The 24,598-nt window shown below is 29.1% G+C and overlaps 3 protein-coding genes across 7 annotated transcripts; all 3 read left to right on the top strand.

The window, feature by feature from the left end:
* The first annotated feature begins 424 nt into the window (after positions 1 to 424).
* On the top strand, positions 425 to 2,285 carry LOC135130957 (uncharacterized). 3 transcript variants are annotated; one of them, XM_064058442.1, is made up of 4 exons: positions 425 to 1,258; positions 1,307 to 1,420; positions 1,474 to 1,709; positions 1,761 to 2,285. In XM_064058442.1, exons 2-4 carry the CDS (start codon positions 1,360 to 1,362, stop codon positions 2,223 to 2,225), a joined length of 762 nt encoding a protein of 253 aa, XP_063914512.1. In that variant the 5' UTR covers positions 425 to 1,258; positions 1,307 to 1,359; the 3' UTR covers positions 2,226 to 2,285. The 3 variants fall into 3 exon arrangements, with proteins under 3 accessions (XP_063914512.1, XP_063914513.1, XP_063914511.1); XM_064058443.1 differs by having other exon boundaries at positions 1,326 to 1,420; XM_064058441.1 differs by having other exon boundaries at positions 426 to 1,258; positions 1,319 to 1,420.
* Positions 2,286 to 11,167: 8,882 nt separating this feature from the next.
* LOC135131019 (uncharacterized) lies at positions 11,168 to 12,612 on the top strand. Of its 2 annotated transcripts, XM_064058529.1 has the most exons (4): positions 11,168 to 11,273; positions 11,434 to 11,733; positions 11,795 to 12,030; positions 12,082 to 12,612. In XM_064058529.1, exons 2-4 carry the CDS (start codon positions 11,700 to 11,702, stop codon positions 12,529 to 12,531), a joined length of 720 nt encoding a protein of 239 aa, XP_063914599.1. In that variant the 5' UTR covers positions 11,168 to 11,273; positions 11,434 to 11,699; the 3' UTR covers positions 12,532 to 12,612. The 2 variants fall into 2 exon arrangements, with proteins under 2 accessions (XP_063914599.1, XP_063914598.1); XM_064058528.1 differs by having other exon boundaries at positions 11,169 to 11,733.
* Positions 12,613 to 19,317: 6,705 nt separating this feature from the next.
* On the top strand, positions 19,318 to 20,644 carry LOC135130858 (uncharacterized). 2 transcript variants are annotated; one of them, XM_064058303.1, is made up of 3 exons: positions 19,318 to 19,560; positions 19,795 to 20,030; positions 20,093 to 20,644. In XM_064058303.1, the coding sequence occupies exons 2-3, from the start codon at positions 19,848 to 19,850 to the stop codon at positions 20,555 to 20,557; spliced, it is 648 nt and encodes a 215-aa protein (XP_063914373.1). In that variant the 5' UTR covers positions 19,318 to 19,560; positions 19,795 to 19,847; the 3' UTR covers positions 20,558 to 20,644. The 2 variants fall into 2 exon arrangements, with proteins under 2 accessions (XP_063914373.1, XP_063914372.1); XM_064058302.1 differs by having other exon boundaries at positions 19,319 to 19,571.
* Positions 20,645 to 24,598: the final 3,954 nt, after the last annotated feature.

Below are 24,598 nucleotides of genomic sequence, written 5' to 3' on the forward strand. Positions count from 1 at the left end.
GCTGGGTCCCAGACCTAAAGTTATTAGTGCCATGTTCGCAACTATAGCGACACAGAAAATTGGAAGACATTTGGGGTTTGAAATGGTTGCTGAAAAATTTTACAACGAGATGGAGTTTCAAGGGACGAAATTTTCAGATGTTATTACTAATGGTAGTACGAAAATCACGTTGGAATATAAGAGGCTATGAATTATTAAGATATTGTTAATGTAAGCGGTCACCAGCTCTTGAAATATAAACAGGATATGCAGTTGTAGATTTCATGTTGTAATGTATTAATTAGAGATGTACCGACTATAGTCGGCCGACTGTTCCGCTTTGCTAAAACCGGTTTATAAATGCAACAGACAGTGTGTTTTTTTTCTATTTCTCTGACTACCTTAAAAACTTGTTTTATTTTAATAAAAGGAATAACTAAAGTTTCTTTGTTTTCCAAAAAATGTGTTAAATTTGTTTGGATAATTTTAACATTTAATTTTTTGTAGTAACTCAGTACAAAAATAAAGAATAACACAATTTAGAGCAGTTTATACAATACTTAACCAATTTTAACCACTTTTTTGGAAATTTTGAATTCGCTTTGCGTGTTTATTGGACCAGATATCGTGACGGCGATTTCAGAATCGTAACTAGCGGAAGATTATCTACACTTTGACACAAATTTTCAGTCGATTAAACCAATTTTAACCGGTTTTGACAAAGCCGACTAGTCGGCCGACTATAGGCGGTACATCTCTAATATTAATTAAGGCGTAGATTAAGTGTACAGTAGGTTAAGTAGGAAGTAGGTTAATAATGAGATGTTAAGGAACGCCACTGCGCATCTGCGCATGGCGTAGGTACTGATGTTTTTTGCAAGGACTGGATCTCTTCGAGACAGACAGTCGAGTAGGTAAGACATGAATTTGTGTAATAAACACAAATCAACACGTGCTGGTTTTATTAATACTTATCACATGTAAATAACAGTTCATTATATCGTACGTGGTACTATTTATAAGTTGTTGTTTTTGTGTTTGTAATAACAACCTATAATAATTATTATTATCTAAGAAATTGCACTTTAAATAAAACCCACTACTTGGGTGACAACTCCAGTGAAGAAGACCTCCGGTACTAGACAGTAGGTACTCACCCCATAATTCTTGTCAAAGTATAAAAGGAACGACCATATACTTATATCAGTACAGAATTTACATTCAAGGTGCAAATAATTATTACTGCAGTTATCAACAAATGCTTTTGATAAAAAACAAAGTAAGTACATTTCTAGCTTAAAATATGCGCATCGATAAACTTGTACAGTAAAAAACATAGCTTGAAGGTTGCATGTCTGATATATTTTTGAACAACAACTAATGCAGAACGTGCAGAAAGCACAACACCACAAAATGGATATTCAAAAATGGTGGGTTAATGGTAAGTTAGTATGAACAAATGTAGTTTTAGTTTCATTTTCCTTTTTATTTAAGACGATATCTATTGTCAACGTTTGACGGCAGACTACCTGGAAGAAGTCACCAAAATGTTAGAAACCTCGTTCTACCCTCAAGAAAATGTCTGCATGGTTTTAGGTATTTCCGAAGATCCTGAAGCTGTTCGCGAACTTCGCGACTTAACTAACGCAGCTGCCAAAGATGGAATCAGTGTCATAGCGATTGATAAGAAAACCAACAAAGTTGTAGGAACAGCGTTTAATAAAATACAGGCAAGTCTGTGAAATTTACTCAATATCTACAACACAATGTGAAATTTTCAGGTGAAGAATGATCCCGTCTTTGAAAATTTTGCCAAGTCGTGGAAGAGTCCCCGGTCTAAAGCTCTCGTCGAACTTATGTCTGAAATTGACAGTCTGTGCAATCTCTTTGACTATTGCCAGACCGATTGCCTGTTAGAGTTGATGTTTTTGGGTACTACCACTGAATATAGAGGGAAAGGAATAGCCAAGAAGCTGAGCGAAATTACTTTTGAAATTGGGACCAATTTGGCGAAGGGTGTCAATGCGAGGAAGTCCCTTGATGGTACGGAACTGCCGCTGGGACCCAGGCCTAAAATTATTAGTGCTATTTTCGCCACTATAGCGACACAGAAAATTGGAAGACGCTTGGGGTTTGAAGTCGTCGCTGAAAAATTTTACAACGAGATGGACTTCCAAGGGACGAAATTTTCAGATGTTATTACTAATGGTAGCACGAAATTGACTTTGGAATATAAAAAGTTATAAATTAGTGAGATTTGTTGTGTCATAAACTTAAAACAAGGTAATAAAACGGCAGAAAAATAACATCGGTTTCTTTTTTCAATTCGAATTATGATGAAAAGATGAAAAACACCCAGGCCAAATAAGTTTTTTAATCTAAAAAAATTTATTAACAGCACATTATCAACGGGAATACATTACATCGGAAGAATGTCACGTAGACATTGGTTTAATTTGAATGAGTTTATCGCCCCAAAACAGACGACTAAAATTATTCATAAGCCCTAACGTTATTATTATGATTCTTACCTTATCATTATTTTATTGTTATAAAGACGAGCGTATTCTCACATTTTCCAGAAAATGGGGTGGCTCGTTCTTAATTTGGTCAATAATAAATTGACTGACTCATTAATTTTTTTGATCCACCTATTTAAGCAAATCTAAAAAATATTTATGCCGTTATAAATCGCAATTATAGACTCATCATACTTTGCACAACGCATATTTAAGATAGCATTTTCTCGGAAAAATTTTGGGGCTAGTAGCTGCTAAGATAAAACTGATCTTGGCAAATGACATCCTCTAAAAAAAGAGAAGGTGGGTGGGCGGGGCTAGTACCCTGATAATGTAATGTCATTTGCCAAAATTAGTGTTATCTTGGCAGGCACTAGCCCCGCCCACCCACCCTCTCTTTTCTTTGAGAGTATCTCATCTGCCAAAATTACTCTTATCTTAGCAGGAACTAGCCCCACCCACCCACCTTCTCTTTTCTTAGAAAGAATGTCATTTGCCAAAATCAGTTTTATCTTAGCCAGTACTGATGGCTCACTTTTAAGAAAATTATCAAAATTTGGAAACACTACGAGCATACTTATGCGCACAAGGCTGGAATTTTTAACATCCCCTCTAAGAAAAGAGAAGGTGAGTGGGCGGGACTAGTAGCCGCTAAGACTGATTTTGGCAAATGAGATATCCTCTAGCAAAAGAGAGGGAGGGTGGGCGGGGCTAGCATCAGGCTAAGGTAACACTAACTTTGGCAAATGACATACCCTCTTGGAAAAGAGAGGGTGAGTGGGCGGGGCTTGTATCTGCTAATATAATGTCATTTGCCAAAATTAGTCTTATCTTGGCAGGCACTAACCCCGCCCACCCACCCTCCTTTCTCGTAGAGGGTATCTCATCTGCCAAAATTACTCTTATCTTAGCAGGAACTAGCCCCGCCCACCCACCCTCTCTTTTCTTAGAAAGTATGTCATTTGCCAAAATCAGTTTTATCTTAGCAAGAACTGATGGCTCACTTTTAAGAAAATTATCAAAATTCGGGTAAACATTACGAGCATACTTATGGGCACAAGGCTGGAATTTTTAACATCCCCTCTAAGAAAAGAGAGGGTGAGTGGGCGGGGCTAGTAGCCGCTAAGACTGATTTTGGCAAATGACATACCTTCTAAAAAAACTTTGGATCCTTTGGATTTTTCCGACTTTTTCGAATCTTTTGTAATTTTTTGATTTTCTGCAATTTTTGGATTTTTTGAATTTTTTATATTTTCTGGATTTTTTGAATTTTTTTTATTTTCTGGATTCTTTGATTTCTTTTCATTCTTTGGGTCTTTTGAATCTTTGGATCCTTAGATTCTTTGGATTCTTTGGTTTTTTTTTCATTTTTTAGAACTTTTCGGATTATTTGGATTTTCTGGATTTTTTGGATCTTTTGGATTTTCTAGATTTTTTGGATTTTTTTGTAGTTTTTCGATTCTTTCGATTCCTTGAACTCATTAGATTCTTTGGATTCTTTAGATTTTTTTTTAGAATGTTTCGGATTATTCGGATTTTCTGGCTTTTTTCAATTCTTTGGATTCTTTGGATTCCTTGGACTTCACGAATTCTATGGATTCTTTAGATCATTTGGATTCTTTGGATTCCTTGAACTCTTTGGATTTTTTCGAATCTTGGGGTTTCTGGATTTTCTCGATTTTTTGGATTTTCTGGATTCTTTGGATCCTTTGGATTCTTTGGACTCTTTGGATTCTTGAGATTCTTTGGATTCCTTGGACTCTTTACATTCTTCGATTTCTCTGTTTTTTTCCAATCTTTTGGAATTTCTTGATTTTCTGCACTTTTTGGATTTTTGGGATTCTTTGAATTTTTTTGTATTTTCTGGATTCTTTGAATTTTTTTGTATTTTCTGGATTCTTTGATTTCTTTTGATTCTTTGCATCATTAGGATCGTTTTGATCCTTGGGATTTTTTGGAATCCTTGGACTCCTTAGATTCTTCGGATTCTTTGGATTTCTTATTTATTTTTTTTTAATTTTTTAGATTTTTTCGGATTATTTGGATTTTCTGGATTTTTTGGATTTTCTAAATTTTTGGGTTTTCTGGATTCTTTGAATTCTTTGGACTCCATGGGAGGTGGGCGTCCTTTCGAAAATGTTGTTCGGTGACCATCAACACACTATATTTTTGGAATCAGCATGTCGAGATCTACGTCCCTGAATTTTTTCGCCATTTTTAGACGACTTTTATAGAAGTGAAATTTTTCCCCTTTTTCAAATTTCGGCCAAATTTTGACATTTTCGAAACTTAACTAACTTCATTTTCTGGTTGATTTCGAGCTCCAGAAGTTACTTCCGCCCTCGTTTCTTTGATAGCTGCAACCGTTTTTCCGGAATCGACCGTTGAAATATCGAAATTTTTAGAAATACCCAAAAATTGGCATTTCGTACCGATTCCCTCGAAAAAAAGCTCCGTGAGCATCAACACGCTACATTTTTGGAATCAGCATGTCGAGATCTACGTCCCTGAATTTTTTTGCAATTTTTAGACGACTTTTTTAAAAGTGAAATTTTTCCAATGGTCAAATTTCGACAAAATTTTGACATTTTCGAAACTTAACTAACTACATTTTCTGGTAGATTTCGAGCTCCAGAAGTCAATTCCGTCCTCGTTTCTTTGATAGCTGCAATCGTTTTTCCGGAATCGACTGTTGAAATATCGAAATTTTTAGAAATTCTCAAAAATTCGCATTTCGTACCGATTCTTTAGAAAATGTTGCTCCGTGACCATCTACATGCTATATTTTTGTAATCAGCATGTCGAGATCTACGTCCTTGAATTTTTTCGCAATTTTTAGACGACTTTTTTAAAAGTGAAATTTTTCCAATGGTCCCCCCTTCTTCAAATTTCGGCCAAATGTTGACATTTTTGAAACTTAACTAAATACATTTTCTAGAAGATTTCGAGCTCTAGAACTTAGTTCGGGCCTGCTTACTTTGATAACTGCAACGGTTTTTCCGGAATCGACCTTTGAAATATCGAAATTTTTAGAAATTCTCAAAAATTCGCATTTCGTACCGATTCTTTCGATAATGTTGCTCCGTGACCACCAACACATTATATTTTTGGAATCAGCATGTCGAGATCTACGTCCCTGAATTTTTTCGCAATTTTTAGACGACTTTTTTAAAAGTGAAATTTTTCCAATGGTCTCCCCTTCTTCAAATTTCGGCGAAATTTTGACATTTTCGAAACTTAACTAAATACATTTTCTAGAAGATTTCGAGCTCTAGAACTTAGTTCGGGCCTGCTTACTTTGATAACTGCAACGGTTTTTCCGGAATCGACCTTTGAAATATCGAAATTTTTAGAAATTCTCAAAAATTCGCATTTCGTACCGATTCTTTCGATAATGTTGCTCCGTGACCACCAACACATTATATTTTTGGAATCAGCATGTCGAGATCTACGTCCCTGAATTTTTTCGCAATTTTTAGACGACTTTTTTAAAAGTGAAATTTTTCCAATGGTCCCCCCTTCTTCAAATTTCGGCGAAATTTTGACATTTTCGAAACTTAACTAAATACATTTTCTAGAAGATTTCGAGCTCTAGAACTTAGTTCGGGCCTGCTTACTTTGATAACTGCAACGGTTTTTCCGGAATCGACCTTTGAAATATCGAAATTTTTAGAAATTCAAGAAAATTCGCATTTGGTACCGATTCTATCGAAAATGTTGCTCCGTGACCGCCAACACATTATATTTTTGGAATCAGCATGTCGAGATCTACGTCCCTGAATTTTTTCGCAATTTTTAGACGACTTTTTTAAAAGTGAAATTTTTCCAATGGTCCCCCCTTCTTCAAATTTCGGCCAAATGTTGACATTTTTGAAACTTAACTAAATACATTTTCTGGTAGATTGCGAGGTCTAGAACTCACTTCTGGCCTCGTTTCTTTGATAACAGCAACCGTTTTTCCGGAATCGACCGTTGAAATATCGAAATTTTTAGAAATTCTCAAAAATTCGAATTTCGAACCGATTCTTTGGAAAATGTTGCTCCGTGACCATCCACATGCTATATTTTTGTAATCAGCGTGTCGAGATCTACGTTCCTGAATTTTTTCAGAATTTTTAGACGACTTTTTTAAAAATCTAAAACTTCAAAAATTGAAAAATCGAATTACAAATACGATTTTTCAATTTTTCGATTTTTAAATTTTAGATTTTTAAATTTTTTCCATCTCTTGACTTCGATTTTTGTATTTGTCGACTTTTTCTTCGGGATTTTTCAATATTTCGATTCTCAATTTTTATATTTTTGATTTTTAAATATTTTCATTTTTTAATTTTTCGAATAAAAAAATTGAATAATTGAAGTCAAATAGTGAAAAGTCCCAAAACTGAAATATCGAAAATTTAAAACATTAAAAAATTAAAAACTGAAAAATCAATTTACTTTTTCGATTTTTCATTTATTGGATTTTAAAGTTTTAGATGTTTTTGATTTTTTAATTTTTCGACTTGGGTTTTTTGATTCTTCAACTTTTCGATTACTCGATTTTTCAATTTTCTAATTTCTCAATTTACGGATATTTCAATTTTGAGATCTCTCAAATTTCCAATTTTTCAACTTTTTGAATTAAAAAGTGCAAAAATTGCAAAATTATAAAATTGAAAAATCAAAAATGAAAAAAACAAAAAGTATAAAAAAAATATCTAAAAATTGGAAATCAAGATGTTGAAAAATTGAAGACAGGAAAAACTGAAAAATCAAACGTTTAAAAATTGAGAAATTTGAAAATCGAAAAAGTGCAAAATCGAAAAAACTAAAACGAAATATTGAAAGGCAATTAAAGAAATCGGAAAATCAGATAATTAAGAAATCCAAAAATTGTACAATTGAAAAGTTTAATAAATCAATTGAAAAATCAAAGATTGACAATTTAAAGAACTCAATGAACAAAAAAAAAATGAAATCGAAGGGAACATTGAAAAAATAAAGGAAATGAAAAAACGAACAATTTTGATATAAAATCGAGAAATTGAAAAATGAAAAATTGCAACATCGCAAAATTTCAAAATTGAAAAATTGCAAACGGAAAAATTGAAGAAACAAAAAATTAAAAAATTTTGAAGTCGTGAAATTGAAGATTTGAAAAAATTAAAGTAGAAAAAACGGAAAATTTTGACACCGAAATATTGTAAAACGAAAAATTGGAAAACTAAAGAAAGTGAGCAAACGAAAAATTCTGATATAAAATCGAGAAATTGAAAAATTGAGGAAACGAAAAATTAAAAAATCGAAAAATCAAAAATTGGGAAACAAAAAATCGAAAAATGAAAAATTGTAACGTAGCAAAATTACAAAATTGAAAAATTGCAAACGGAAAAATTGAAGAAACAAAAAATTGAAAAATTTGGAAGTCGAGAAATTGAAAAATGTAAAAAATTGAAATTAAAAAAAAACGAAATATTGTAAAATTGAAAAATTAGAGCAATAAAGAAAATAAGAAAACCTAAAATTGTGATATCAAAAAATTGGAAAATCGAGGAAAAAGGAAGAATGAAAAATTATGACATTCAAAAATAGGTCGAAGGTAAATTATAAGATTTGATTTTGCCAATTTTATTTTTTTATCATAACATTTTTAACTTAAAATAAAAAGTCGTTTACAAACTGAGAAACTTAAAAATCGAAAAAGTGCAAAATCGGAAAAACCAAATCGGAATATTGAAAGAAAATTAAAGAAATGAGAAAATCAAGGAATTTAAAAATCTAATACTGGCAATTTGAAGAACTGATTGAACCAAACATTATAAAATCAAAAGAAACATTGAAAAAATAAAGGAAATGAAGAAATAAAAAATGGAATAATTTGGAAGCCGAGAAATTGAAAAAATTAAAGAAAATGAGAAAACGAAAAATTGTGATATCAAAAAATTGTAAAATCGCGGAAAAAGGAAGAACGATGAATTCGAAGGTAAATTAATCCAGATTTATCGAAAAACTATAAGATGTGATTGTGCCAATTTAATTTTTTTATAGTCGTTCTTTATTAATAAAATAAACTGCCAAATTTTGGTTAGGTTTTTTGATAACGTTTTTCCGGAATCGACGTTTCAAATATCGAAATTATTAAAAATTCTCAAAAATTCGCATTTCGATTTAGTTTCCCATTTTTAGTTTTTCTTTCATTTTTCAGTTTTTCGATATTTCAGTTTAGGGATTTTTCAATATTTCTATTCTTCGACTTTTCCATTTTTGACTTCTGGATTTTTCGATGTGTTGACTTTTTACATTTTCGATTTTTAAATTTTAGATTTCTCAATTTTTTGGTACTTTAATTTTTCAATATTTAAAATTTTAGATTTTTCAATTTCTCGATTTTTCATTTCAGTTCTTCGATATTATCTATCGATTTTTCGACTTCCCGGTTTTAGATTTTCTGTTTTTCAATTGTCGTTTTTTCAATTTTTCAAATTTGGCATTTATAAACTGTCAATTTTTCGATTTTACAATTAATCGATGTTTTGATTTTTCCGTTTCTTGACTTTCGAGGGTTTCGATATTCCTGTTATTCAATTCTTTAATTTTTCGATTTTTCATTTTTTAGTTTTTTCAAGATTTCGATTTTTCGACTTCACTTTTTGGATTTTTCGATTGCTCAATTTTTCGACTTTTTAGGTTCTCAGTTTTTGGATTTTTCAGGTTATTAGATTCTCAGTTTTTCTTTCATTGTTCAGTTTTTCGATATCTCAATTTTGGGATTTTTCAATATTTCAATTCTTCCACTTTTCGATTTTTAACTCCTGGCTTTTTCGATGTGTGGATTATTTTACTTTTTCGATTTTTCAATTTTTAAATTTTAGATTTTTTAATTTTTAAAATTTTAAATTTTTCGATTTCTCGATTTTTCAGTTCAGTTCTTTGATATTTGAATTTTGCAAGTTTTCGAATTTTTCAAATGTTTCGATTTCGATTTTTCGTCTTCTCGGTTTTAGCTTTTCTGTTTTTCAATTGTCATTTTGTCAAATTTTCGATTTTTTAATTTTTCAAATTTGACTTTCATAAACTCTCAATTTTTCGATTTTTCAGTTAATCGATGTTTTGATTTTCCCATTTCTTAACCTTCCAGTGTTTCGATTTTCCTGTTCTTCAATTCTTTAATTTTTTGATTTTTCAAGTTTTTGATTTTTTAATTTTTCTATTTTTTAAAGTTTCTATTTTTCGACTTCACTTTTTTGATTTTTCGATTTTTCAGTTTTTAGATATTTCAATTTTAGGATTTTTCAATATTTCAATTCTTCGGCTTTTCTATTTTTGACTTCTGGATTTTTCGATGTGTCTACCTTTTTACTTTTTCGATTTTTCAATTTTTGGATTTTTAAATTTTAAATTTTTCAATCTTTTTGATATTTTAATTTTTCAATATTTCTTAATCTTTCGATTTTTCGACTTCCTGGTTTTTGGATGTTCTGTTTTTCAATTTTCCTATTTGTTAATTTTTCATTCCCGATTTATCGAGATTTGATTGTTCAGGTTTTCGATTTATCAGTTTTTCAATTTTTTATTTTGGCCTATTTCGGTTTCTCAGTTTTTCCAGTCTTCCATTTTTTCGTTTTTTGATTTTTCCGCTTTTCCAATTTTTCAACTTTTAACTTTGTGTTTGTCGATTTCTCTATTTTTCGATTTTTCGACTTCATCGCTTTTCGATTTCTCGTTCTTTTGATCTTTCATCTCTCAATTTTTCAATTCTTCGAATTTTTAAGTGTTTTGATTTCTCGATTTATCGAGATTTGGATTTTTCGATATTTTGATTGTCAACTTCTCAATTTATAAATTGTTCAATTTTTAACTTTTCGATTTTGGCCCATTTCGGGTTTTCAATTGTTCGACTTTTCGACTCCACGATTTCTTGATCTTTTGATTTTTCGATTTTCTAGTTTTTCGATGTTTCGATTTTTCACTTATCTGATTTTTTAAATTTGGGAGTTTTCGATTTCTCGATTTTTCGTTATTCGGTTTTTAAATTTTAGATTTTTGAATTTTACATTTTTTCCATTATCTGATGTTTCATTTTTCGATTTTCAGTTCTTCGATATTTCGACTTTTCAATGTTTCGGTTTTACGATTTTTTAAGGTTTCGATTTTTGTATCGAAAACAACCACAAAAATTGTCACTAAAAACATTTAAAAATTCATATAAAATAAAACGCAGTGTTTCCAAAATATTTTCTCGAAAAAATCCATTGGGTTAATACGATTTCAACAATATTCTTAGTTCAAGACGTTTTGCTAATATAAAACAAATAAAGAATTAATTCTTAGTTAAACAAAATATGTAAAATCATCTAAATATGTACCAAAAATAATCACGTAGTCGTTATAAAAACCGAGCAAACAACTATTTTCCGCAGAAATTATAGTCTAAACCAACCAAATCGCTTCTGAACGCTTAGAGTCGACATTGGCCTGAGCGCGCTCTGGTCTGTAGATCAAACAAGTTCTCAGGCGACGAGTTGTAGTGAAACAAGTTTTTTTATTGGCATCAACTATTTAAATTTGGCGCTTGAGGACCCCAATGTCAATAAGGGTGGTTTTGCAAAATCAGCCTGTATGTCGCATCTATATTAATCTATGACTTGAGTTTATGTTGGCATAACGGAAGTAAATGTATGACAGATACGTCAATCGTGATATGCGATAAATTTAGGTTATGTTTTGGATACATTTTGCAAATTAAAAGTGTCAACGATCTCTCAATCTTGACAGCTGATCACAAATGTGGAGGTATGATATTTTATAAAATTTGGGTCAGAACGACTTTGGTTTAACCTTCATTTACGAATAAATGCTAAAAATAAAGTGAATTGTTTCTTATCACCATAACAGAATACTCTTATTAGAGTCACATGCTTAATTTAAATACTAAACAAGTAAATTGGATTAGATTAATGGAATATTACGAACAAAGGGAACGTGAAATGACGCACTCGTAACTCAACAGAAGTGGCTACAAGCACTGATAAAACGATAACTGGTGAATTTTTCTCAACTTTGATTAGATTTGGTTTCCTGTTATCATTCCAATATTACCCAATAACAAAACTGATGTAACTGAGTTGAATCCAAGTACGTGCCTACGGAAATAAAAAAGACGAAACAGCTTAGATAATAATTAAAGTAAATATCACATCATCCGAGTTTCAACGCACCATGGAAAACGTAATCTTAGCCACCAGCGACGATGGTAAGTGCCGCTTCTCACCAATAAAAGCATACTATTTTACATTTTTTTTAATTTAACACAGGAACAATCGTGTACCAGAAATTAACCCCAAAGTACCTAAAACAAGCCGCACAGACCACCAAAGAGATTCTCTTCTCACAAGGTACCATCGGCCGCAGCTTCGGCGTTCCGGAAGACCCCGAAGCCCTCGCCGAACTCGAGCAACTCCCCCTCGAGGCGGCCAAAGACGGCATGTCCATCATAGCAGTCGACAAAACCACCGACAAAATAGCCGGTGTGTCCATCAACAAGTTTCTAGTACCACCACAGCCACCCCAAAAACCCCAAAACTAACATTCTGCGTTTCAGGTAAAGTCGCAGCCCTTCTTTCAGAAATTTCTTGCCACTTTCAAAAACTCCAAGTCCCGCCAATACGTGGACTATATTCTGACCACCTACGAGTTTTTCGATATTTTTGAGCACTGTGGGGTTGATTGCGTGATGCAGATTTTGTTTTTGAGCACTTCGGTGGAGTACCGGAAGAGAGGAATCGCGACGAAGTTGTGCGAGCTCTCGGTTAAGCATGCGCAGAAGTTGAGGGATGGGGTTAATGTGAAGGAAGCGGTGGATGGGGGGAAGGTGGGGTTGGAGCCGGTGGCGGAGGTGGTGTATGCCATGTTTACGTCGCCGATTTCGCAGAAAATTGGGAGGGAGTTGGAGTTCGAGATTGCGAAGCGGAGGAGTGTGAAGAAGTCGGGGGAGTCGCAGGGGGAGGCGCCGGTGATGACGTTGGAGTATAAAGTGTTGCATAAGAGTTAAAGGTTCTGATAATTGTGAATTTTGGTTTGTGAAAAAATGTAATATAACGAAATAAAATCAAGGTAGGTTCGTAAACCACAAGTACAGGAGTATATTATTTCATGACATTTAGAGAATGTTAATTATTTAAACCAAAAAACCAAAAATTAAGCCATCTAAAGGTTGGAAAATTGAAAAAATCAAAAATTAAAACGTTCAGAAAAATAAAAAATTGTGACACTGAAAAATCGAAAAATTGCAGATCTAAAAGTGAAACATTTAAGTTAAAAACTAGAAAAATTGAAGAAACGAAAAATCGAAAAATTAAAAATCGGAGAGGTACTCAAAAGAAAAATCGAAAATTTCAAAAGTCGAGAAGTTGAAAAATCGAAATTAAAAAGAGGCAAAATCGAAACATCGAAAAATTAAAAAATTGAAAAGTTGAAAAATTGTTCATTTCAAAAATCGTGAAAATAAAAAATTGGAATATTACAAGTTAAAAATTGAAAAAAAGCTAAAATTTCAAAAATCGAGAAGCTAAAAAAAATCGAAAAATTGAAAATTAAAAACGTGACAAATTAATCCAAACACCGAAAAGTTGGAAAATGGTAAAATTCAAAAACTAAAGAATCGTGCAATTGAAAAACTGCAAATCAAAAATTAAAAAATTTTAACTAAAAACTAGAAAAATTGCAAATCGAAAAACTGACGACACAAAACATTGAAAAAATGAAAAATGGAAAATTAAAACGCGCAAAACGGCAGATCGAGAAATTGAAAAAACACAAATCTGGAACATCCAAAAATTCAAAAATCGAAAAATTGTTAAATTCAAAAATTAAAACATGAAACAAAACATTGAAAAAATCGAAAATTCAAAAGTCGGAACTTCATGAATCCAAAAAAAAAATATATAATTTTAAAAATCTAGAGGTTGAAAAAAATATCGATTTTTAAACCAGAAAACGAAAAATTAAGCCATCTAAAGGTTGAAAAATTGAAAAAACCTACAAGTATGTCCAAAAAAACGGAAAAACGAAAAATGTAAAATAAAAATCGAAAAATAAGAAAGCGAAAAAAGGGATAATTGAAAAAACGGAAAAATTGAAGAGTTAAAAAATTAAAAATCGTGAAACTGAAAAATGAAAAATTAAAACCGGGGAAGTACTTAAAGAATTAAAAAAAATTCAAAAATCGTGAAGCTGGAAAACTTCATGAATCCAAAAAAAAAATAGTAAATTTCAAAAATCTAGAGGTTGAAAAATCGTAAAATTGAAAAATACAAACGTGGAAAATTGCACGTCGAGAAACTGAAAACACACAAAACCGAAATATCGAAAAATTCAAAAATTGAGAAATCGAAATATCGTAAAACTCAAAATTAAAAATCGCGAAAAGATTGAAAAAAGCCACCTAAAAAAATTAAAAACGTGAGAAATTACACCCGAAACATCGAAAAATTAAATTGAAATTCAAAAATTTAAATTAAAAACTATTAAAATTGATGATTGAAAAATTGAAGAAACGAAAAAATAGATTAAAAAAAATGAGGAATAGAAAAAAATCAAAAAACGCGAAAAATTGCACATCGAGAAATTAAAAAGACACAAAACCGAATGATCGAAAAATTTTAAAATTGAAAAGTTGAAAAATTGTAAATTTCAAAAATTGTGAAATTCAAAAATTGAAAAATCGTGCAATTGAAAAATTGCAAATCAAAAATTAAAAAATTTTATTCAAAAAATAGAAAAATTGCAAATCGAAAAATTGTCGACATGAAATATTGAAAAAACGAAAAACTGAAAATTAAAACGTGCAAAATGGCAGATCGCAAAATTGAAAAAACACAAAACCGAAATATCAAAAAAGTCAAAAATCGAGAAGTCTAAAAATTGTTAAATTCAAGAATTAAAAAACGGGAAATCGAAAAACTGACAACTTCAAATCACAAATCGAAAAGTTTAAAGCAAAAACGAAATCGAAACAAAACATTAAAAAAAATCGAAAATTCAAAATTTCATGAATCAAAAAAAAATAAAAAATTTTAAAAATCGAAAAATTGATAGATTGAAAACTGAAAAATTGAAAAATTGCACATCGAGAAATTGAAAAAACAAACCCGAAATACCGAAAAATTAAAAAATTTAAACGTAGAAAAATTGTAAAATTCAAAAATTAAAAATCGTGAAATTGAAACATGGAAAAATTACAAATCAAAAACTGGAAAACTTAAGTTAAAAACTAGAAAAATTGTAAATTGAATAATCGAAGAAACCAAACATTAAGAAAATTGAAAAATTGAAAATCGGGAAAGTGCTTAAAGAATTAAAAAAATTAAAAATTTCAAAAGTTGAGCAGTTGAAAAATTGAAAAATTGGAAATAAAAAACGCGAAAAATTTCACATCGAGAAATTAAAAAGACGCAAAGCCGAAAATAAAAAAAAATGAGAAGTTGAAAAATTATAAATTTCAATAATCCTGAAATTGAAAAATCGTAAAATTACAAGTCTAAAATTGAATATTCTAAAAAAAAAAAACATGAAAAATTGAAGAAACGAAACATTGGAAAAAACTAAAATTTTAAAATCGCTGAAGTACTTAAGGAAGCAAAAAAAATTTAAAATTTCAAAAATCGAGAAATTGAAGACAAAACCGAAAGATCGAAAAATTCAAAAATTGAATAGTCCAAAAATTGATTAAAAATCGTCTATAAGTGAAAAATTTAAATAAAAAACAAGAAGAATTGTGAATCGAAAAATTGAAGAAACAAGACATTGAAAAAAAAAAAGAAATATTGGGCAAACGAAAATTGAAATTAAAAATCGGGGAAGTGCTTAAGGAATTAAAAAAAAAATCGAAAATTGCAAAAATCGAAAAACAGAAAATCAAAAAATAAAAATCGGGTAATCGAAAAATTGAAAACTTCAACTAACAAATTCATAAATACTTCATGAATCCAAAAAAAATAGAAAATTTCAAAAATCTAGAGGTTGGAAAATCGTAAAATTGAAAAATAAAAACGTGAAAAATTGCACATCCAAAAACACACGAAATCGAAATATCAAAAAATTCAAAAATTGAGAAATCGAAATATTGTAAAATGCAAAAATTAAAAATCGTGAAAAGATTTAAAAAACCAATCAAAAATTAAAAACTAGAAAATTACAAATCGTAAAATCGAAAAGTTGAAAAATCGTAAAAATGAAAAATAAAAACGTGAAAAATTGCACACCGAGAAAATGAAACCGAAACACCGAAAAATTCAAAAATTAAAAATCGTGAAATAGAAAAATAGAAAAACTGGAAACCGGGGAAGTACTTAAGGAATTAAAAAAAAATCCAAAGAAGTTGAAAAAACGAAAAATTGAAAATAAAAAACGTGAAAATTTGTACATCGAGAAACTGAAAAGACACAAAACCGATAGTTCGAAATATTCCAAAAATTGAGAAGTCGAAATATTGTAAAATTCAAAAATTAAAAAACCTGGCAAGATTGAAAAAAGCCACTTAAAAAAATTAAAAACGTAAGAAATTGCACAGCGAGCAAGTGAAAAGACACAAAACCGAAGTATCGGAAAATACAACTGGAGAGTTGGAAAATTATGAAATTCAAAAATTAAAAATCGTAAAATTGAAAAATCGGAAAAATGCAAATCAAAAATTATAAAATTTAAACTGAAAACTAGGAAAATTGCGAAACGAAAAATTGAAGAAACCAAACATACTGAAAATAAAAAAAATCGAGGAAGCACTTAAAGATTAAAAAAATTGCACATCGAGAAATTGAAAAGACAACCGAAATATCGACAAATTAAATTGAAATTCAAAAATTTAAATGAAAAACCACAAAGATTGAAGAAACATAAAATCAAAAACGTGAAAAATGGCACATCGAGAAACTGAAGACACAAAATCCAAAGATCGAAAAATCAAAAAATCGAACACTCTGAAAATTGTACAATTCAAAAATTAAAAATCGTTAAATCGAAAATAAAAATTTACAAATTGAAAAATTTTACAAATACTAGAAAAGAAATCGAAAAATTAAAATTCGGAGAGATACTCAAAAATTGAAGACACAAAACATTGAAAAAACTAAAAATTGAAAATTAAAACGTGCAATGTGCTGAACTGAAACTGAAAAAAACGAAATATCAAAAAATCCAAAATTCAAAAAATTGTTAAATTCAAAAATTAAAAATCGTGAAATCGAGAAAATGAAAACTTCAAGTCACAAATTGACAAATTTAAAACGAAAATAGACACGAAACATTGAAAAAATCCAAAATTAAAAATCAGGGAAGTACTTCATAAATAAAACAAAACGTAGAAAATTTCAAAAATCGAGAAGTTGAAAAATCGTAAAAATGAAAAATAAAAAAGTGAAAAATTGCACATCGAAAAATTGAAACGAAACACTGAAAAAATCGGGAAGTACTTAAGGAATCCAAGAAAAATGGAAAATTTCAAAAATCGAAAATTAAAAACGTGAGAAATTGCACAGCGAGAACGTGAAAAAACACAAAACCGAAATATCGAAAAATTCAACAACTGGAAAGTTGAAAAATTAAAAATCGGAAGATTGCAAATCAAAAATTCTAAAATTAAAATTGAAAACTAGAAAAATTGAAGAAACCAAACATTGAAAATAAACAAAATTAAAAATCGGGGAAGTACTTAAGGGAAAACATGAAAAATTGCACATCGACAAATTGAAAAGACACAAAACCGAAATATCGAGAAATTAAATTAAAATTAAAAAATTTAAATTAAAAACTATAAAAATTGCTAATTGAAAAATTGAAGAAACGAAAAAATTGATAAAAAAATCGAGAAAGAAGTTGAGGAATACCAAAGAATCAAAAATTTCAAAATCGAGAAGATGAAAAATCAAAAAAATGAACATTAAAAACGCGAAAAAGTGCACATCGAGAAATTGAAAAGACACAAAACCGAAATATCCAAAAATTAAATTAAAATTCAAAAATTTAAATTAAAAACCATAAAAATTGCTAATCGAAAAATTCAAGAAACGAAAAAATTGATAAAAAAATCGAGAAAGAAGTTGAGGAATACAAAAGAATCAAAAATTTCAAAAATCGAGCAGTTGAAAATAAAAAAAAATGAATATTAAAAACGCGAAAAATTGCACATGCAGAAATTAAAAAGACACAAAACCGAAAGATCGAAAAATTTTAAAAATGAAAAGCTGAAAAATTGAGAATTTCAAAAATCGTGAAATTGAAAACTCCGAAAATTACAAGTCAAATATTGAAAATACTAAATAAAAAAAAAAGAGAAATTAAAGAAACGAATCACGTAAAAGTACTTCAGGAAAAGAAAAAAATCTAAAATTTCAAAAATTGAGGAGGTGAAAAGTCGAAAAACGTGAAAAATTGCGTATCCAGAAATTGAAGACTAAAGCGAAGGATCGAAAATTCAAAAATTGATTAAAAATCGTGCAAGTGAAAAGTGAAAAATTTAAATCAAAAGCTAGAAGAATTGTGAATAACAAATTGAAGAAACAAGACAATGAAAAAACCGAAATATTGAAAAAACGAAACACTGAAATTAAAAATCGGGGAAATACTTACGAAATTAAAAAAAAACTAAAACTGCAAAATTCGAGAAATTGAAAAATTGAAAAGCAGAAAATCAAAAACGTGAAAAATTGCACATCGAGAAATTGAAGAGACAAAACAGTGAAAACACGGAAAATTGAAAATTAAAATGTGCAATGCGCCGATAAACTGAAAAAAAAAACGAAAAATCAAAAAACTCAAAAATCGAAACGTGAAAAAATTGTAAAATTCAAAAATTAAAAATCGTGAAATCGAGAAAACGAGACCTCAAGTCGCAAATTGAAAAGCTTAAAGTAAAAACTTCCTGAATCAAAAAAAAATATATAGAAAATTTCAAATATCCAGAGATGTGAAAAATTGCATATCCAGAAATTGAAAAAACACAAAACCGAAAGAACGAAAAATTCCAAAATTCGAAAACTAAAATTATTAAATCGGAAAACTGCAAATAAAAATTGAAAAATTTAAACTAAAAACTATAAAAATTACGAACCGAAAAACTGAGGGAACGAAACATAGCTGAAAAATCGAAAAATTTAACATGAAAGACCTAAAAAACTACAGATGGAGAAATTGAAAAATCGAAATATTGTAAAATTCAAAATTTAAAAATCGTGAAAATGAAAAATCGAAAAATTGCCAGTTAAAAATTAAAAAATTTTAATCAAAAACTAGAAAAATTGTAAACAGAAAGGCTGAAGAAACGAAACACTGAAAGACATCGAAAAATCAAAAATCAGGGAAGTACTTAAGGAATAAAAAAAAAATCGAAAATTTCAAAAGTCGACAAGCTGAAAAATCGAAAGGTTGAAGACTGAAACCGTAAAAAATTGCACGACGAAAAATTGAAAAAGACAAAACCGATAGATAAAGCAAAAATTAAAAAATTTAAATCAAAAACTAGAAAAATTGTAATACCGGAAAATCGAAAATTTCAAAAATCGGAAAATTGGAAAAACGAAAAATTCAAAAATTTAAGTAAGTCGAAAAATAATTAATAGAGTAATTGTGAAATTTTAGTTAAAATCTAGAAAAATTGCAAATAAAAAAATTGAAGGAACCGAACATTGAAAAAAATCGAAAATTCAAAAATTTAGAAAAAATTAATGGAGGATTGGTTTTCATTCAAGTTAAAGAGAAAAGGTGACCAGGTGGAATGGAGCAATTCGACCTCGGAGAAATGTTTAACTACACTTGTGGCTTCATAACTAGGTCGTTTAATTTTCAAGTGGAAAATTGAATACATACTTCAGTACTAATTTACATTCTAGTGGTGAATAATAATTATCGCCAAAGGTTTCTCAGAAACAACAGAACAGATACACAAATTTATATACTCCCATAAAGAAATGCGTTTGGATAGATAACCTTGTACAGCAAAACAAGTGGCTTGAAGGTTGCCAGTTGGAAACTCCACATTTTCACGTAAACAACACGACAAGAAAGTCGCCACAATGGATACTCAATGGTGGGTTAATGGTAAGTTATTTATTATCGTTATCATGTGTGCTCAAAATAGCGTCAGATAAATGCGGTGTGTTGTTAATCTCAATTAAGACCTTGGATTTTAGTAAACTACAAACGAAAACTACTCTAATTACGTAATTTGTGTCCTCTGTCTGCTGTAATTTTCTAGGTTCAGTTGAAAAAAAAAAACTAGAAAATGTAGTTTGTATTATTGTTTCACTTTTTTTTGTTTAAGATGACGTCTATTGCCAACCTTTGACGACAGACTACCTGGAAGAAGCCACCAAAATGTTAGAAATCTCATTTTACCCTGAAGAAAATGTTTCCATGGCTTTCGGTATTTCCGAAGATCCCCAAGCTGTTCGCGAACTTAGTGACATGACTAACGAAATTGCCAAAGATGGAATCAGTGTCATAGCGATTGATAAAAACACCAACAAAGTTGTAGGAACCGTGTTTAATAAAATACAGGTATGTCTGTACAATTCACTCAAACACCACAATACAAAGTGAGATTTTAATAATAATTTAAGGTGAAGAATGATCCCATCTTTAACAATTTTGCAAAATCTTGGAAGAGTCCCCGGTCTAAAGCTCTCGTCGAACTTATGGCTGAAATCGACAGCCTCTTCAATCTCTTTGAGTACTACCAGACCGATTGTCTTTTAGAGTTGATGTTTTTGGGAACTGCGACTGAGTATAGAGGGAAAGGTATAGCCAAGAAGCTGAGCGAACTTACTTTGGAAATTGGTACCAATTTGGCGAAGGGTGTCAATGTTAGGAAGTCGCTTGATGGTACCGAGATGCCGCTGGGACCCAGACCTAAAGTTATTTGTTCTACTTTCGCAACTATAGCGACACAGAAAATTGGAAGACACTTGGGGTTTGAAATCGGTGCTGAAAAACTTTACAGCGAGATGGAGTTTCAAGGGACGAAGTTTTCGGATGTTATTACTAATGGTACCACCAAGATCACGTTGGAATATAAGAAGCTATAAATCAGTTTTGTAGTGGCAATAATTTTGTTTATTTTTAAAATGTTTTATTTATAAATATATTTATTAATAAATTTGTTTATAAATTGAGCTGGAGCAAAATCTCGTGTGTATTTGGCTATTTCGTATTTCAATGAGATACGTAACAAACTAATTGTTAAAACTGAATTATTGGTTGCCTACTGTAAAATGTTAACCCGAAAAAAACAAAAACTCAATAATCGAAATGTCGAAAAATTTTAAATTCAAAAATTAAAAGCTTGAAACTGAAAAATTGTATATCAAAAATTGAAAAATTTAAATTAGAAGCTAGAAAAATTTCAAATCGACAAATTTAAGAAACGAAACATTAATAAATCATCTAATTAAAAATCGGGGAGCTACTTTGGGAAATAAAAAAAAATCGAAAATTTCAAAAATCGACAAGCCGAAAAATCAAAAGTTTGAAAATTGAAAATGTGAAAAATTGCACATCGAGACCGATAATTCGGAAAATTCAAAAATCGAAAAGTTGAAAAATTGTAAATAAAATATTGAAAATTTTAAATTAAAAACTAGAAAAATTAAAAATCGGAGAAGTATTTAAGGAAGCAAAAAAAAAACTGAAAATTTTAAAAATCGACAAGCTGCAAAATTGTAAATTTAAAATAAAAAGGTGAAAAATTGCACATCGAAAAATTGAAGAAACAAAAGCAAAAGATCAAAAAATTCAAGAATTGAAAAGTCGAAAAATTGTAAAATTTAAAAATTAAAAATCTTGAAATTGAAAAATCGAAAAATTGCAAAATTTAAATAAAAAACTAGAAAAATTGCAAACCGGAAAATAGAAGAAGCGAAACATTGAAAGAATCAGAATATTAAAAATCTGGGAAGTACTTAAGAACAAAAAAAAATCGAAAATTTCAAAAACCAAGAAACTGAAAAATCGAAAAATTAAAAAACAAACCGAAAGATTGGAAAATTCAACACTGAAAAGTCGAAAAATTGTAAAATTTAAATTAAAAACTAGGAAAATTGCGAAACGAAAAATTGAAAAAAAATCATATAATTAAAAATCGGGTAGGTACTTCGGGAATAAAAAACTCGAAAATCTCAAAAATCGACAAGTTGAAAAATCAAAAGGTTGAAAATTGAAAACGTGAAAAATTGCACATCGAAAAATTGAAAAAAAATAAAAACAAAAGATCGAAAAATTCAAAAATTGAAAAGTCGAAAAATTGTAAAATTTAAAAATTATAAATCGTGAAGTTGAAAAATCGAAAAATTACAAAATTTAAATAAAAAACTAGAAAAATTGCAAACCGGACAATTGAAGAAACGAAACATTGGAAAAATGAAAATATTAAAAATCTGGGAAGTACTTAAGGATAAAAAATATCGAAAATTTCAAAAACCAGGAAACTGAAAAATCGAAAAATTGAAAAAACAAACCGAAAGATCGGAAAATTCAAAAACTGAAAAGTCGAAAAGTTATAAAATTCAATAATAATTGTGAAATTTAAATTAAAATCTAGAAAAATTGAAGAAACTAAACACTGAAAAAAATTGAAAAATTGAAAATGAAAAGGAGAAAATTTTCACATCGAAAAATTGAAAAGACACAAAAACGAAAAAGGAAAAATTCAATAATGTATGTATATCAAAAATTGAAAAATTTAAATTAAAAACTAGAAAAATTCCAAATCGAAACATTCAAGAAACGAAACATTGGAAATCAAAAATTCAAGAACGGGAAAGAACTTAAGGAGTCCAAAAAAAAATGAAAACCGAGAAGCTGAAGTCGAAAAATTGTAAAATTTAAATTAAAAAGTAGAAAAATTGCGAAACGAAAAATTGAAAAAAATCATATAATTAAAAATCGGGAATTAAAAAAATAGAAATTTTCAAAAATCGACAAGCTGAAAAATCAAACGTTTGAAAATTGAAAACATGAAAAATTGCACATCGAGACCGATAACTTCAAAAATTCAAAAAACGAAAAATGAAAAATCTTAAATAAAATATTGAATATTTTAAATTAAAAACTAGAAAAATTGCAAATTGGAAATTTGAAGGAACGAAACGTTGACAAAAATCGAAACATTAAAAATCGGAGAACTAATTAAGGAATCAAAAAAAAATTAAAAATTTCAAAAATCGACAAGCTGAAAAATCGGAAATCTAAAATAAAAAAGGTGAAAAGTTGCACATCGAAAAATTGAAGAAACATAAAACCAAAAGATAAAAAAATTTAAAAATCGAAAAGTCGAAGAATTATAAAATTCAAAAATTATAAATCGTGAAATTGAACATTTGAAAAATTACCAAATTTAAATTAAAAACTAGAAAAATTGCAAACCGGAAAACTGAAGAACTGAGACATTGAAAAAATCAAAATATTAAAAATCTGGGAAGTAGTTAAGGATAAAAAAAAATAGAAAATTTCAAAAACCAAGAAACTGAAAAATCTAAAAATTGAAAAAACAAACCGAAAGATTGGAAAATTCAGAAACTGAAAAGTCGAAAAGTTATAAAATTCGTTAATAATTGTGAAATTTAAATTAAAATCTAAAAAAATTGAAGAAACAAAACACTGAAAAAAAATGAAAAACTTAAAATAAAAAGGCGAAAATTTTCACATCGAGAAATTGAAAAGGCACAAAACCGAAAAAACGAAAAATTCAATAACTAATGGAAACGTGGAAAAATTGTAGAATTCAAACATTAAAAGCTGTGAAACTGAAAAATTGTATATCAAAAATTGAAAAATTTAAATTAAAAACTAGAAAATTGCAAACCCGAAAACTGAAGAAACGAAACATTGAAAAAATCTAAATATTGAAAATCTGGGAAGTACTTTTGCATAAAAAAATCTAAAATTTCAAAAACCAAGAAACTGAAAAATCGAAAAATTGAAAAAACAAACCGAAAGATCGGAAAATTCAAAAACTGAAAAGTCAAAAAGTTATAAAATTCAATAATAATTGTGAAATTTAAATTAAAATCTAAAAAAAAAAATGAAGAAACAAAACACTAAAAAAAAATAAAAAATTGAAATAAAAAAGGCGAAAATTTTCACTTCGAGAAATTGAAAAGACACAAAGCCGAAAAAACGAAAAATGCAATAATCGAAACGTGGAAAAATTATAGAATTCAAAAATTAAGAGTTGTGAAACTGAAAAATTGTATATCAAAAATTGAAAAACTTAAATTAAAAACTAGAAAAATTCCAAATCGAAAAATTTAAGAAACGAAACATTGAAAATCAAAATTTCAAGAACAGAGAAGAACTTAAGGAGTCCACAAAAATTCGAAAAATTTCAAAAATCGAGAAACTGAAAAATTGAAAAATAAAAACCTGAAAAATTGTCCACCGAGAAAGTAAAAAGACACAAAACCGAAAGATCGATAAATTCAGCACCTGAAAAGTCGAAAAATTGTAAAATTTAAAATGAAAGCTAGAAAAATTGCGAACCGGAAAACTGAAAAAAATCATGTAATTAAAAATCGGTGAGGTACTTTGACAATTAAAAAAAATCGAAAATTTCAAAAATCGACAAGCCGAAAAATCAAAAGTTTGAAAATTGAAAACGTGAAAACATTGAAAAAATCAAAATATTAAAAATCTGGGAAGTAGTTAAGGATAAAAAAAATCGAAAATTTCAGAAACCAAGAAACTGAAAAATCGAAAAATTGAAAAAACAAACCAAAAGATTGGAAAATTCTAAACTGAAAAGTCGAAAAGTTACAAAATTCAGTAATAATTGAGAAATTTAAATTAAAATCTAGAAAAATTGAAGAAACAAAACACTGAAAAAAATTGAAAAATTGAAAATAAAAAGGCGAAAATTTTCACATCGAGAAATTGAAAAGGCATAAAACCGAAAAAACGAAAAATTCAATAACCGAAACGTCAAAAAATTGTAGAACTCAAAAATTAAAAGTTTTTACACTAAATAATTGTAAATCAAAAAATGAAACATTTAAATTAAAAACTAGAAAAATTCCAAATCGAAACATTGACAATCAAAAATTCAAGAACGGGGTAGAACTTAAGGAGTCCAA

This window comes from Zophobas morio, unplaced genomic scaffold, assembly GCF_036711695.1.
Source record: "Zophobas morio isolate AGI-343-1 ecotype UQ-CSIRO unplaced genomic scaffold, CSIRO_AGI_Zmor_V1 ptg000018l, whole genome shotgun sequence".
Classification (NCBI taxonomy): domain Eukaryota; kingdom Metazoa; phylum Arthropoda; class Insecta; order Coleoptera; family Tenebrionidae; genus Zophobas; species Zophobas morio.

Bases quoted from the DNA above. Each gene is read 5' to 3' on its own strand.
- LOC135131019 (XM_064058529.1), top strand. From the start codon at position 11,700: ATGGAAAACGTAATCTTAGCCACCAGCGACGATG. The intron at 11,734-11,794 runs GTAAGTGCCGCT...AATTTAACACAG, and splicing joins CTTAGCCACCAGCGACGATG to GAACAATCGTGTACCAGAAA. The intron at 12,031-12,081 runs GTACCACCACAG...TCTGCGTTTCAG, and splicing joins TGTCCATCAACAAGTTTCTA to GTAAAGTCGCAGCCCTTCTT.
- LOC135130957 (XM_064058442.1), top strand. From the start codon at position 1,360: ATGCAGAACGTGCAGAAAGCACAACACCACAAAATGGATATTCAAAAA. The intron at 1,421-1,473 runs GTAAGTTAGTAT...TTTTTATTTAAG, and splicing joins TCAAAAATGGTGGGTTAATG to ACGATATCTATTGTCAACGT. The intron at 1,710-1,760 runs GCAAGTCTGTGA...TGAAATTTTCAG, and splicing joins CAGCGTTTAATAAAATACAG to GTGAAGAATGATCCCGTCTT.
- LOC135130858 (XM_064058302.1), top strand. From the start codon at position 19,547: ATGGATACTCAATGGTGGGTTAATG. The intron at 19,572-19,794 runs GTAAGTTATTTA...TTTTTGTTTAAG, and splicing joins TACTCAATGGTGGGTTAATG to ATGACGTCTATTGCCAACCT. The intron at 20,031-20,092 runs GTATGTCTGTAC...TAATAATTTAAG, and splicing joins CCGTGTTTAATAAAATACAG to GTGAAGAATGATCCCATCTT.